At 42.3% G+C, this 14,731-nt stretch overlaps 1 protein-coding gene across 2 annotated transcripts in view; it reads right to left on the bottom strand.

Moving 5' to 3' along the window:
* Positions 1-95: 95 nt before the first annotated feature.
* The window catches only part of ACSL5 (acyl-CoA synthetase long chain family member 5), a 41,109-nt gene continuing 26,473 nt past the window's right edge, over positions 96-14,731 (bottom strand). For both annotated transcript variants that reach the window (XM_021700105.2, XM_021700106.1), the window contains exons 7-22: positions 14,286-14,464; positions 13,499-13,531; positions 13,355-13,406; positions 12,519-12,592; positions 11,834-11,911; positions 10,568-10,702; positions 7,571-7,705; positions 7,006-7,101; positions 4,902-4,974; positions 4,538-4,626; positions 4,128-4,244; positions 2,947-3,090; positions 2,203-2,304; positions 1,637-1,708; positions 1,113-1,259; positions 96-364 (exon numbers count right to left, since the gene is read on the bottom strand). In XM_021700105.2, coding sequence (XP_021555780.1) covers positions 1,119-1,259; positions 1,637-1,708; positions 2,203-2,304; positions 2,947-3,090; positions 4,128-4,244; positions 4,538-4,626; positions 4,902-4,974; positions 7,006-7,101; positions 7,571-7,705; positions 10,568-10,702; positions 11,834-11,911; positions 12,519-12,592; positions 13,355-13,406; positions 13,499-13,531; positions 14,286-14,464 — 1,520 coding nt within the window. In that variant the 3' untranslated portion in view covers positions 96-364; positions 1,113-1,118. The remainder of the gene's footprint in view (positions 365-1,112; positions 1,260-1,636; positions 1,709-2,202; positions 2,305-2,946; positions 3,091-4,127; positions 4,245-4,537; positions 4,627-4,901; positions 4,975-7,005; positions 7,102-7,570; positions 7,706-10,567; positions 10,703-11,833; positions 11,912-12,518; positions 12,593-13,354; positions 13,407-13,498; positions 13,532-14,285; positions 14,465-14,731) is intronic.

Raw genomic sequence — 14,731 nt, 5'->3', positions numbered from 1 at the left:
CAGCCCAGTTTGAGAGCCACTAGCTTACTTGATTAAGTGGTCCTTGATTCTGATTCTCATCATGGTCCGTGAAGAAACACACACCACAGTGTACATGTTTGTGATAGTTTATTTTCAAGGCTTTACAAGTGGAAGCAACATGTGTTGTCTGGGGGTAAGGTATAGCAGGAACTGGAGTCCAGTAGAGAAAAGATCAGTCAGTTCCTTCCCAGAAGATAAGCCTGTGGTGTAGGCTCCATGCTTGCCCATAGGTCTTTGTTCCCAGTTCAGGAGGTTTTTCCTCAGTGCTAGCTTCATTTACTGGAAAAGTGCACTTGACATGAGTTTAAACTCCTTCCCCCATAGCTTCCAGTTCAGCAGCAAACTGTAAGGAAAAGATTTAGTCATCAGATACTACTGTAGATAACACTTTGTGAACATTCTTTTTGGACATGTTATAGGTCCCATTTTTTTTTAATTCTCCCAAGTCAGAGAAACTAGGGAGTTTAGGAAACGTTCAGTATGATCAAACTTCCCTTCTGTGGACAGACGTTAGTGTACACAGAAGTACATAGAAGAAAGTAGTCTTAAAGGTATGATTGATACTAGTGATAGGTTAAAAGATTAACCTATCTAATCAGTGGTTTTGAGGAATAGTTAGAAAACATGAATTATAAACAGCTTTTTAAAACTTAAAGGTCCCTTAATCTGAGCATTTTTGGACGGCCAAAGTGCTGGGACTGTCAACAAGGTAGGTTTACTGTAAAACAACAAGGAAGAAGTCACTTTGGCTCTTGAGCTGGTGGTGGTCACTTAGAAAGCTTAGAGGTTGTGAGGAAGGGACAAAGAATAACAAGTGGACCTTGAAGAAAGGCATGTTGATAAAAGTAGACCAAAAACCTGAATATCAGCAACATTTAAGATGGGAAGGACAAAATTTGTTTAGTTCAGGGCTAAGCTTTTACATTATAATTCTCCCAATATTTTTTAAAAAGCTGTAAGCTATGGTTTTTATTAATTTAGTAGCTAAAATAACAGACAAGAGGAAGGACAGAAGATGAATGTAAGATTAGTTTTCAATCCATATTCCTACAAGGCAGGCTACCTCTGAGCCCCCTCCAGCTTCTAAGTACCTTAATCTACTCCTGGATGTTCTCATACAGGCTGTTGATTTGGGTTCGAAAGTACTTGAAAAGCTCTCCCCGCTTTGCTTTCAGTGTTGGTGTTAAGAGCCCATTTTCAGTGGAAAATGGCTCTGGATGAAGAAGGATGCTTTTGACCTAGAAGAGAAGATGCGTGCACACACACACACACATTTATTAGTGATTCAGACTTTTCCGCAGAGCCCCCTGCATACTGTAAAGAACTTGAGAAAAGTTGGGTTGATGAAGTGGGAGGGTCAAGAGAACAGTAATACATGCCCATTCCCACAAACTGATAATTTGGGAAAGAAGCGAGAAGGGAAAATGGATAATAAATGGCAAAAAAAGATTGTACAAGTAACTACAAAAGATCACTGCCATTTGTACTTAGTGGGTTAATGGTACAAAACCTCAAATAAATTCCTTGGAAGTTACACTGAAACCCTATTACAAATCCAAACATTAAGACTTCCTAGTATGGCTTGAGAGACCAGGATTACATCAGTAGTACATACCTGTTCAAAGGATTTAAGGCCACCATCTCTCCCAATTTTCTTCAAGTCTTCTAAAATGGCTTCCTTTACAACCTAAGAATATGAAACACAGCTTAAAGCATGGCCGGTTTGAAAAAGAGACAAACGAAAGGCTAAACGTGAACCAAGTCAAAATGCCTACAAAAGCTCATCAGGATAAAAGCAGGATATAGGTGTATGTATAAACAAGCACATTTTATGCTTAATATTGCTCAAAAAGCTAATGAGAAGGAAAGGCAAATCTAAATGTTAACAGGGATTTTCTCTGGATGGCATTTTTTGATTCTCTATTCTCCAATTTTTTTCCCCCATAATGAATATACTATAAAAAGAATAGAGGGTTTTTGTTTAACTTCCCATCCCATCCTATCCTCCAATCTAATAAAACCCATCAATCTATTTCAGCTACAGCCACCTATCCCAAGTGCAGGAAGAGTCTGTTCTTCCAAAGAGGAAGGCATCATTGGTGCCTGATTTGGTGGGGCCTCCTCTGCTCTCCCACCAGGGGCCCCAGGGGTGTGCATAGAGCTTGCTTAAAGGAGACTTACTTGGTTTTGGCACAGTTCTTCAAGGGAGCCTTTAACTCCAAGTTTGGCTACAAATGAGGGCAGCACTTCCGGGTCAGGAACCACCACTCCCACTAAGGACGACTATAGAAAGGAAATAAGGGCATGTGAGAGCTAGGATAGTGGTGTCCCACACTGGATGAAGACAGCAGGATTCTATGTTGGTAATAGGTACTTCCCCAAGACCTCAGTTCAATATACTATACTATACACTCTTGTCTCACCATGTATTTCAAACCTTCATGGAATTCTGATCCCATTTTCCTACTCAATATCTTTTTACAAAAATGTTCTCTTCAAATTTGATGATTCAAAAAGAAATGGTATTCAGCATTAAGCCTAAAGCATCTCTGGCCTGTCTTTTGCCAAACCCCACCCACTCCCCAAAAGTTAAGCTTAAGCACAGTATGTGTAAAATAGTTCCTTGTACCAGAGGAACTCCCACTGTAGTGGGAAACTAAGTGTGACATGGGGCCCTTTGTTATTGAATGGCTACCCTTTAGAATAACTGTTACAACAATTCTATTGACTTGTTCATAGACTCCATCATAGTTAAACAATTTTTTTTACGTATGTATTGCCTTGAGGATTGGAGTGTGACTTCACTTCTTTGGTTTTATAAGCTCAAATCTTCTCCTCCTAAACCCATCTATCCAGATTTCCTGTAGCTGTCGGAGCCAGCATGGCCTGTACCCGAAAATAGCTATTGTTAAAACAGTGTATTACCCGTAAGCTATCCCCGTGCACAAAAATTTGCAACACTGGTCTACTCCTGACGTAGATATTCTCTATCTTCTCTGGAGCAATGTATTCTCCTTGGGCCAGCTTGAAAATGTTCTTTTTACGGTCAATGATCTTCAGAGTTCCATTCTATATGAAAGAGAGAACAGCATCAGTGTTTTTGAGCCCTGTGGGTGATGTCAGTGGATAGAGCGGCAAAGTCGCAGGTATTTTCCTTCTGTAAACTTGGTCTCTCTAGAGACTTTTGAGCAAACTTTCATTTCTCTTTGTTAGCTTTGGGGAAAGGGGAGGGGAGCGGCTCCCAGCAAGAACCTGTCAATACTGTTTTGTGCTCTGTGGAGAGCCTCAGAAAGCATCCCCAGAACCTGCTGAAGTTGTATAAATGGTTGCCTCATCCAATGAAGAAACTTTGCAGCTCTGAATTTCCAATAACTTAATTTCCAATTATTCCATTTCCAGAACTCTCAGGAATAGGGAAGGAGTTATATACTAAGACTTCTGGATTAGTTAGATCTCCCTCTCCTTGACTCCCTTTTATGTGTCGCTCCTATTAGATCCTGGAGCAGGCTGAGATAGCATCACTGTCCTAATGCTAATCAAGCAAGTCAATAATTGTGGTTGGTAGGACTGAAGCAGGGCTGGGGGAGGCTCTGACCAGCCACCAGAGGTCATTTGCAGCTTCATTTTTCTGAGCTAATTGGTCTGAGGAGCTTAGGTTCTTAGGGATTTGAACTGTAGAATTGGGACAAGTGGCAAATACAATCCACATGATCACACCCTAAGTAGGAAAACAGACTGAACCAACCATGGAACCATGAAGAAGGCAGACTCCAGAAATTACCCTTCAGTTCAGCCTAATGGACATTATCTGGAAGTGACTAATAAGGCATGGCCCTCTGTAACTCTAGTGTGGGGACTTACTCGGAATTAAATTTTTGGTCCATGGAAGAGCTAGGACTAGAACACAGATCTCCCACCTAGGTTCTTCAGCTGTACTGATCTCCTCTTCATAGTATGAGGATGCCACAAGCCAGGTAGGATACATCCCTAACCCAGCTGCCTCAGCTGATTTAATCTACTCACATCTCTGCCCATCTTGCATATTATAATCAGATAGTTCTCTTCAGTCCAAAAGAGGCTCCCAGAAATTTTGAAGAAGCACCCACCGGGAGCCAACGGCCAATGTCTCCTGTGTGAAGCCAGCCATCCTCATCCAGAGCTTCCTTGGTTTTCTCTGGATCCTTCAGGTATCCTTTGAACACATTGTTGCCCTTGATGCAGATCTGCACAGAAGACAGCACAGGGTGGTCACAGTGCAAAGGTTGCAACTCCCAGCAGAGGCACTTGACAAAACACCTCCTCCCATCTTAAACCATTCAGTGGTTCCCACTACAGTGGGAGCGCTAGCAGATTTTAGTCCCTGTTGTAGAGGCTAGGAAAGTGAGGCTCACAGATGTTCAGTTCCTTGTTAAAGATTTGAGCCAAACCCAACTCTGCTCATGGTTGGGTGCTCTTCCTGACATAAACCTCTCTACTGTGAATGTCTGGGCATGACTACAGAGCACAGCCTACCCACCTCTCCTTCATTGTTCACTGAAAAGTAGTTCATGTCAGGTACATCTTGCAGCTTCACGTGATTGCAAGGCAGGGGGACTCCAACGTGCCCTAGAATACACCACATTAATTCAGCTGGGAAACCATGAAACTGATAATTCCAGGCACATTTCTGAGAGATTGATGGATTGACTCTAAAAGAAAAAGACTAAAAAGTTACGTGGTGCCAATGCTGGATAAATAAGATAGAAACGTCTGGACTGAAACTTGAGTTTGGCATTTGCCACATTTGTCCAGAGCATTGAGGTTATCTCACCTAAGCCCTCGTTCTGGGAGAACCCTTCTCCCAACCACTGCATCTCCCGCCCAATAGGTGGAGAACCTACCTGATGTCCAGTCCCCAGGTAACGTAAATGTACAGCCAGCAGTGCATTCTGTCTGACCATAAGCTTCGAACACCTGGGGAAACCAAAGAAGGGTCTGAGACTGACTCAAGACAAGGCATGAGGCAGCAGCGCCCTACAGCAAGATATGAGGAAAGCAAGGTCTCTCAAGGTTGGAAGATACTTGGTGTCCTAATACCTCCGACCCATGCCTGAGCTGCGAAATCTTTACAACTTGGATGCACTCAAAAACCAAAAGGCTACAGAAATAGGCCAAAGTCTAGAAACTTCTACTGTATTTCAGGAAAGGTAGCATTTCAAGTTGATAGGAAAATGCGAGTTATGAAGTGAAGTGACGCCCAGGGGCTGTGGAGCACTTCTGAGGGAACTGAAGAACGGGAGCAGTGTTTTGTTTTGTTTGGTGTTTTGTTGTTGTTGTTGCTTTTAAGAGAAATGGCTCCAGCTGTGATATAGAACAGTGGTTGGCAAGCTTTTTCTTTACAGGACCAGATCGTAAATATTTTCAGTGCTGTGAGTCTCTGGGCTCTGTCTGAACTGCTTTGCCGATGGAGCACAAAATCAGCTGTAGACATCATGTAAATGAACGGGCATGGCTACCTTCCACTAAAATTTCACTTCTAAAAAGAGGCAATGGGCCAGATTTGGCCTGTGCTGCAGTTTGCCAACCCCTGGTATAGAGGATAACCTTGACCCGAGAGAGGCTGTCGGGGCAAACCAGTGCCTCAGCTACTGCAGTGGGGGAGGGGCTGTGATAGGCAGACTGTAGAGATTGAGAAGGCGGCATTTCTGGGAAGGCTGTGGCAACAGGACCTACTGATCCATGGGTTTTAGGGGCTGAGGGAAATGAAAGTATTAAGAATGGCCAAGAGGGTGAGAATTTGAAAGAGTAGAGGAGCTTGGGCCTTGGCATCAATTCAGAATATTTTTTGTTGGTGGTTATACCCAAGGGGATGTGGTGAGGACAAAGATCTAGTTCACTTGTGCTGTGTATGTTGGTCAAATGGATGAACTAGTTAGCTGTCTGGGGGGAAAAAAGAGAATTTCCACACCCAAGCACTTGTACTCAATTCCACATGGAATAGAGAGACTTTAATTAGAAAATTAAAACCATAAGAGTATCAGAAAGTATGAAGGACAGCAGTCTTATGGAATACTGGAGTCGGGGAGTCCTGTCTAAGCAATTCAAAAACCACAAATAAAGAAGTTTAATCAGTTTGATGACATAAACATTTGAAATTATTATATAGCAATCCACAATGCAAAAAGATGAGACTAGGAAAAATATTTCTAACAAAACAAAGACTAATATTATTACTATATGAACTCTTAGAAGCAATGTGAAAAGGAACCCAATTATAGTTCGGCCGTTTTTCTACAAGAAAGTAATAGAGTAATTCATGGAAGAAATACAAGTGCCAATAAGTGATAGAAAAGATGTTCAGTGTTAATAAAAGAAACAAAACTGCAATGAGGTTTTTTATGCATCTGGTTGACTAAGATTTAAATGACTTAAAAAGCCTGACAGTGGCAAGAATGTAGGAAATAAGATTTCATGCATTATCTGCAGGAATGTATAAAAAAGACAAGATCTTTCTGGAGGGAAGTGTGATAATCTACATCAACATACAAAGCAAACCCATATATTTTGACCCAGTAGTCCCTACTTACAGGGATTTAATACCCTAAATTGATAATTGCATAAATACTAAAGTATACACAAGTATCCTTATCACTTCACTGATTATAATAGTGAAAAAATAGTCAGTGACTTAAGTGCCCAGTAGGAGACGAGTTACTTAGGTACATCCAATAAACCATTTCAAAACCACTAAAATGATGTAGATCTTTATTTGACCAGGACCAATGTTGATGGGACATGGTTTAATAAGTATTTTAGAACTAATGGCAGTTTATATAAAGGATTCTATACACAGATAAATAAAGAGAAGGATTATTTTCTCCTGATTTTGAGATTTTTGGTGACTTTCTCCATGGTGTTCTTCAGTTGTGTTTTCATTTTTTAAAGACTGAACTTTATTTGTGCAAAAGTGAAATAAGCTATCTTCAAAGAAGGTGCTTGGCTTACCGGACATCCCAGTGCCGCCCGGAGGAATGTCAAGACTGGAGAGGCGATGGGGGCAGCTCCAGTGACCATGAAGTGAACCTTCCCACCCAGGCTGGCCTGTTCAGTAGGAAAAAAAAAAAAGCCACTGAAACCTAGTCCCTTGCCTTCAGTTTCCTCCCCTGCTAAATGGGTAGAGCAGCCTATCCAGTATAAGAAATAAACTAGTTAATAGGGCCTGGCCTTGAGGAAAAGCACTTAAAATGTTAGCTGCTCTTATCACTATCATCTATAGCTGGGACTCGACCTGCAGTTTTTAAATATTTCCTTGGATTTATATTCTCAGGCCCTTTGCATTACATATAATCTCAACAGATCAACTAAGAGAATAAGAGTATGCGTTAGAACCTACGTAAAACCCTTTTTTTTTTTTTTTTGCTTTTTGACCAATTTCCTTTAATGACAAAGTTGTCCAAGAGAGTAAACACCATTAAAGAGACACTCAGCCATCAGAGAAAAAGCAAAGTATGATAAGCTGGCCAGAAGCCCAGATATTTGCCTGGCTCTGTCCAGGACCCAGCCAACCTACCTGGATCTTTGCAAAGATGAACTTGTCCCATAAACTGTCACGCCTGATGATCCCCTTTTTCACTTCATTGAATTTACAGGAAATAGCCAAGTTCAACACGAACTTCTTGAAGGGTGTCTTGGCTTCATTTTGTACCTGTAAGATGATAGCTCCTCTTAGTTCAAAACCAACTGGAGATACTCACCAAAGCCATTCATCAGTGAGCAAGATATAGTGCCTTCTTGCTTCATAAGGAAGTGACTTTCATTCATGAACTGGGTTGCTAAATAATGACGATTCCGGAGAATTATGGCCCACTAAGACATAAGTACACTGAGTATAAATGTACAGAGTTCTAGCTCCTCCAGATTTCTTGTCCTTGGCAAACAACTTTGACAACTAAGAAAGCATGTCCTCAAAATGTTCTCAACATCTGCCTACCAAAATCACTTGGGAATACTAGATAAAAAACAGCTCAATGGGCAATACCTTTGGGCTTTTAAAAGATCAAAGAAAGACCTAGGAATTTGATTTTTTTTTTTTAAACAAGCACCACCTCTCCCCACCCCCATACCTCTGATGCTTATATACATTAAATTTGGAGAAATATCACTTTTCTCTATAATTAAAGTTCCTCTAGCCACACTGTACAAAACCCAATAGACTTTCCTACTTATTTCTTTCCTTTGGGCTTAATTCTGACACCATTTTATAAGCTCACATTATTTCTCTAGACTCCCTTATTCTTGCCTCACTGACTCTAATCCATCAAACACACCTGCCAAAGGAGAGCTTCAAGTACAACTTGAAATCCCCCTTATTTACAAAATTAAATCCTGAACCCCATATTCTGGCCTTCAGGACTCCATCCTACTGGAAGTCAGATTGAAGGAAATCAAGGTTCTTTTCTAGTTCAAAATTGGAAGAGAACTCTCCAGCCATCTTCCATATTTATATTTCCATTTCTGAGCCTGTAGCCAAATAGAGCTGTTCAACCTCACCTCCTAATGCCAACTGTGCTCTAGGCTCTAGGCATCTGCTCATGCTTATACCATAATTTTACCAATGTCTCACCAGCTCTAAGATCTACTCTCAAGTAGAATCCTGTCATTCCTGATACCTCTTTCAACCTTAAGAGATTTATCTTCATTATTCACAAGACAATCTCCTCCTAATAAGTCACTGACAAAAGCTGGAATTTGGAGACTCACGCTAATAAAGTCCTCCATTTTTAAAATAAGTGACAAAAGTAAACTCTGTGTTAAGTATCACCATATCACAAAAAAACTATTGAAAGTAAAAACATGTGGGGCTCCTGGGTGGTTCAGTCAGTTAAGTGTTTGCCTTCAGCTCAGGTCATGATCTCGGGGTCCTGGGATCGAGTCTTGCATCAGGCTCCCTGCTCAGTGGGGGGTCTGCTTCTCCCTCAGCCTCTGCTCCTCCCCCCTGTTTGTGCTTTCTCTCTCAAATAAATAAAATCTTAAAGAAATATAGTGAGCTTTATAAAGAAAAAAAAAGTACAAATGTCTGGGGCACCTGAGTGGCTCAGTCAGTTAAGCATCCGACTCTTGGTTTTGTCTCAGGTCGTGATCTCAGGGTCATGAGATCAAGCCCTGCATTGGGCTCTGCACTTGGCATGGAGTCTGCTTAAGATTGTCTCTCCCTCTCCCTCTGCTCCTTCTGCTCATGTGCTCTCTTTCTATCAAATAAATAAATCTTTTTTTTAAAGTAAAAATGTCTAACAACATGAACAAAAACCGTAATAACCACCAAATAATTCCACAGCATGCTGAGAGCTGTTAGGATTGTTAACAGTTATGTTAAAAACAGCACTTTCAGTGTTCCGGGGTCATCTGTGTTCTAGAATGCTGCCTGCCCCATCACTGAAGCCCCAGGATAGTATCTAAGATTCACATGTTAAAGGGGAGAGCTAGAATGGCCATGTGGTGTTATTTCCCCAGGGCTCCCATGCCTATGGAATTATGAAGTGATCAAACACCTGGTTAAGAGACTGGATTCCATTACTATTTTGCCTGGGTTCATAGCCCAGTTCCAAGGACTCTTTGGGAAGATTAGACAATCCAAGACTTGGGTGAGAAACTTTAAAGATAAGCTGGGGACATGTGATGTCCCAAAGCAGGGAAGCGATCAGAAACTACTGGGGTTACATCAAAAGGACACATGAACAGCTTGATGGGGCTCCCAACTTACGGTGGGACAATTTGGACATTACGAAGAATGACTGAAATGGATTAAGCATACAACTATGCAAATCACAAGTTCATAATAGTACAAAGGAAAAATCTTGGTCATTTCTGAAGATCACTGAGGCACCAATTCATTATTCTGAAGATTGATAAATAAGGGGAAAGAATATCTGTCATGTCTTTCTGGAAGAATCTCAGCTAATGAATGCAAAAGAAATAACTGAATTAAATTAGAAAAATCACCATGTTGTACACTCTAATGAAAAATAGAGCAGTGATCAATGACAACTAACTACTTTGTGACAATATGATTCTGGCCCAACCCCTTATTGGATGTGACTCTGGTCAAGCTTTTTTTTTTTTAAACCTCTGAGGCTCAGTCTCCTCAGCTGTAAGTTGGAAATAATAAGTGTAAATGTGATTTCCTGTGTTTTTGTGAGGATGAAATGACAGAATGCATATGAAATGTTGACCGTGGGACCTGGCACCTCAGCAAGAAGCTCAATAGCCAGTAGGTGTTATGAAATCAGTGACAACTCCTCAGTAAGTCGGCTTAATTTTGAGGGGCTCCCCAAGTCTCCGAATTGAGCTCTTTCTTCAGATCTGGTCCACATGATCTTATCCAGATGAATGCGGGTTTCATTTATTATGGTTTTTCACAGTTGCATTTGTGAATGTGGCCATAAGTGGATGTTGTAGGGAGTAGGGGGTGGAAGTGGAAAAAATATCTCAGCAACACGGAGTCCGTAAGAGCCTCAGTCAGGCCTAAGCCTTCATCTCAGGGCCAGCCCAGCAGAAGCCAGGTTAGTACCTTATCATAGATTCTGTTGAGTAATCGAGGCACGACAGGAAACACTGTGGGCTTCAGAGTTTTCATGTCTTCAGGCAGCAACCGAATATCTCCTTGGAAGAAACCAACTTTGCCACCATATGAATACATAATAGCCTAAAAGCAAAACCAAAGGGCAGAGCTCAGAGCCAAAGGCCCCCTGCAGGTAGGGCCTGTCTTGGACAGAATCGAGGAACTAGGTTGACATCCATGGGCACTTTCCTCTGTACACCGCCCTCCCCACACATTTCAGATACCCAGAATTCTGAGAGCTTACCCCCAGGACAGATTGGGAACTCACTGCAGCTGAGGTGGTGGGACAGGCAAGACAGACGGTGAGACTGAGGGCCCACCCTGTTCCACCCATAGCTCTGAGTGACGGTCCGAGACGCTGTCGTTCGTCAGAGACCATTCACTAGCACTAAGGACAACACTGCCAGTTAGACTAGAACATGCCTACTGTTGCACGACCATCGCAGTTTCAGAGACATGAAAATGTGGGGAAAATATGCTTATTAAAATTGATATTTTATTAATCAGATGTCAACACTTCAGCCCAAGGAGCTGAACTGTTCCTTTTGGAGCTTGATGCATCAACAGCTAAGCTGCTTGAAAAGGTGTTTAAGTGAGAAGCAAAGAGAGGATTTTCCATCCATCCTACCACATGTGTTTTTGGGAAGCCAGCACTGCTTTCAGTTCTCAAATCAGCCCCAGAACTGCCTGAAAAGCCCACAGGCCACTCACAGAAAGGCAGCTCTCTGGCACACACACAATCCTGAATGGCTCTACCTCACACACACTGAACATCTTGAACATCTTGCCTGGATCAAATGCTCCTTCTCTGCCCTTCCAGGGGCGGGGTGGGGGTGGGGGGGAGAGACACTCCCTTTTTTCTAACCTGAAAACTGTTAAAAAAAAATTCTAACCAAAATAAGATTTAAAAGAAGAAACAATGTTTCCTATCCCAGCTCAGAATCAAGAGCAGATAGTAGCTCCTGGCTAGGACTTCAGGACTCACAGGTACCCTGTGTGAAGTCAGGGGCAAGCATCAGTCCTGCTGGACAGACCCAGAGCCCTACTTCCCGCTAGGAAGGCTTCGCAGCAAGTTAGCAGTTATGCCTGGGTCAGGACTCAGCTGCACCAGCTCCCTGCCCACTGCTTTCCCATGGGAGAAAGGACTGGAAATGTTGTGTAGCTGCCTTTGGAATAAACATGGAACTAGCAAGTCAGGACTTGCTGGTCACTCACCTCTACAATCCTCTCAAACATATGAGCCAAGGGGAGGTAGGATATGGTCACATCCTCAGAGGTGGGCTTGAAAGTATGCTACAGATCAGAACAAGGAGAGGCAACATTGGGTTAATGCCAACTTTCTCTTCCAAAGGAGATTTAAAAGCAGCTCCTATTAACTATAGTTAATAGTTTATAATACTGTATTGCATATCTGAAAGTATTAAGTAAGTAGATCTTAAAGGTTCTCATCACAAGATAAAAAACTGTAACTGTGTGGTGATGGATGTTAGATTTATTGTGGGGACCATTTTGCAACATACACATATATGGAATCATTATATTGTACATCTGAAATTAATACAATGTTACATCAATTATATCTCAATAATTTTTTTTTATTTTAAAGAACCACCCCTTCCCGGGACTGCCACACACAGTTGTACATGTGGTACACTGTATAACTCTGAGAGGTGCCTCTTAACTTCACTGAGTGTAGAGATGTGCAGCAATTCTAAAAGACCAAGGCTTGAAAATGCACAGTCCTCTGGACAAAGAAGCACCACTATTTGTCCACATTCAGGCCTTTAACATGATTTTTGTTTTTGTTTTCTGTATGTCTCTGCCTCCTCTAACATCAAGATTAAAATCTTACAACAGATTTACATTTTAATGAGGACCTCTTTTTCAGTTGACCACTGACCTCTATATACTTGATGAAAGAAGAAACATTTGAAATAATATTTTGATGGGTCAGCATGGCTCCTTTAGGGTCACCTGTAGGAAACAGGACATGGAGATAAAGATCCTTTAAATAACTAATAGGTAGCCTTTGGCTATGAAAGAAGAAGCTGCATTCAATTGGTTCTGTTCCAGAGAGCCAAGAGCTTCTCCTGTCACCGCGTCCTCTTACGAATGATATAGGACTCTGTTTATGAATGATTAATGCCCCCAGAGACATTCCTGCTGACAACATCATTAGCCACAATCTCAGGTTGCAACAGTCAAAAGCAAAAATCCAAGTAATCCCACCTTGTGCTGTCTTTATGTTTAGGACTTCAGACCTAACTATATTACCTAACTATCACATTATAAACTGGTACAATGGACAGGAGGATATGGCCATAGGTCATCATGGGCCATATCAAAAGCTATTAGGAGTTCTAATAGAGAAGCTACTGCAGGGGTGGGGGAAGGCACACACTGATCTGTGTAGAACTCTCCCTGGGTCACCTTGATTGAGCGAAACTATTCTGGCACTGTCAAATTGAGAGAGTGGAGTTGGGGAAGAAGGTTGACTTTGTGGTGCCGTCTGAATGGCTCCTGAAATCCATAGCATGGAAACCCCTCCCAGTGTGTTCAATGAAATTTATTTGCTTATACTTCTGTTTTTCCATTGGGGCATCCATGCTCAAAAGCTTCAGGTTGTAAGACCCTAAGGATAGGGCTCATTATAGGGTATATTTACCAGCCCACCCACGACTCAAGCCATGTTTTTGGCCGACCAGGGGTCTCTGGGACAGCTTCATGCACACTGACCTGTGGTCCCACTAGTGAAGCAGATGATACTCAGATCTTCTGGTCTAGGAGGCTAGAGGGGGAGGGAAGCACAAGGGATTAACCTACCAAGAGTTTTGGGAATTGAACAGGGCAAGATTCACATTTGGGCAGAAGAAAACTTACCACAGGTTTCTTGAAGTTCTCTTTGCCTAGATTCTACATGAACAGAAAGCCAAGAAAGGAGGTCATTAGTTAAGATGGGAAGACTTATGACAAATACAGCCCCCTCTTTCTCTTTTCCATGCAAACACCTCCCTTTTCTGTGGGAAGAGAACAAAAATTCTAACCCAGATCAGGCCTAGAAGCCAAATTCAGGCACAGTGGAAGGCCCAGGGAAGAGCATAAAGTTTCTCTAGAACAGCGACGTCAAGAGGGCAGATTCCAGATGTCCAAACTTCCCACTCTTGAGGTCCAGTCATCTAGGACCATTACTAAATCTTTTTGAATAACAGGAATCGTTGACATTTCAGGGCTTACTACATAGCAGGCACTGTTCTGAACACTTTCTAGAGATTAACCCACGCAAACTCTTTACAACTTCTCCACAAGGTGGGGACTATGTCGGCCTCATTTTACAGAGGGGAGAAGGGAGATGTGGAGAATCTTGCCGAAGGTCACCTAACTCATAGATGTGGCGCTGGAATGTGAACCCTGCCACCAGACTCCAGGACCCCCTCTATTTCGCTACCGCTGAACTCAGTATTGATAAATCCTCTACTTAGAAGTCGGTGCCCATGGGCCACAGACTGTGTTTCTCCTCCGACACAGTTTCTGAGTTGTTTGAGGGAAAAGTATTCTCAAAGCCTCACAGCAGGAGTCTTGTGGACCCCGTGCTCTCTGGTCAGTGTCCTGCTCGTTGTCCTGGTGGCAGACCAGCCTTCGAGCTGTTAGTTGAATTTAGGGCGCAAACCTCAGCATCAAACAGGGATAAGATCTCAATTCCACTTTTCTCCGCTCTTTGCTTCAGGTCATCCTCAAAGGGATCCATGAGGATGATCATTTTCAGGCCCGGGGTGAGGCCTTTCTCCACATTCTCTATCAGCATTGATGCCTTTTTGGGTGTATCGCAGATCACTGTGGCAATATCAGCTGAAAGCAGAAACAGAGCCAGAGGTCACCTTCTTGCTCTGCTCTGTCCCTGACTGCCTTGCAACGAGGGAGAGATTTTTGAAAATTTCAAAGCTAGTGGGTACCCAAAAGAGATTACATCTGCAAATCAGATTTATAATGCATAAAACCTGAAGCATTCCATCGATAATAAACGAGCTTAATGGAAACAGAAGCACATAGTTTTCATGCATGCTGCCCAGATAGTTTACAGCTTCTAAAGTCACGAACCTCCTTCTGCTTAAGAAT

This window comes from Neomonachus schauinslandi, chromosome 6, assembly GCF_002201575.2.
Source record: "Neomonachus schauinslandi chromosome 6, ASM220157v2, whole genome shotgun sequence".
Taxonomy (NCBI): domain Eukaryota; kingdom Metazoa; phylum Chordata; class Mammalia; order Carnivora; family Phocidae; genus Neomonachus; species Neomonachus schauinslandi.
Note: the sequence above shows the minus strand (reverse complement) of the source record. Positions and strands in the feature narration are given on the sequence as shown.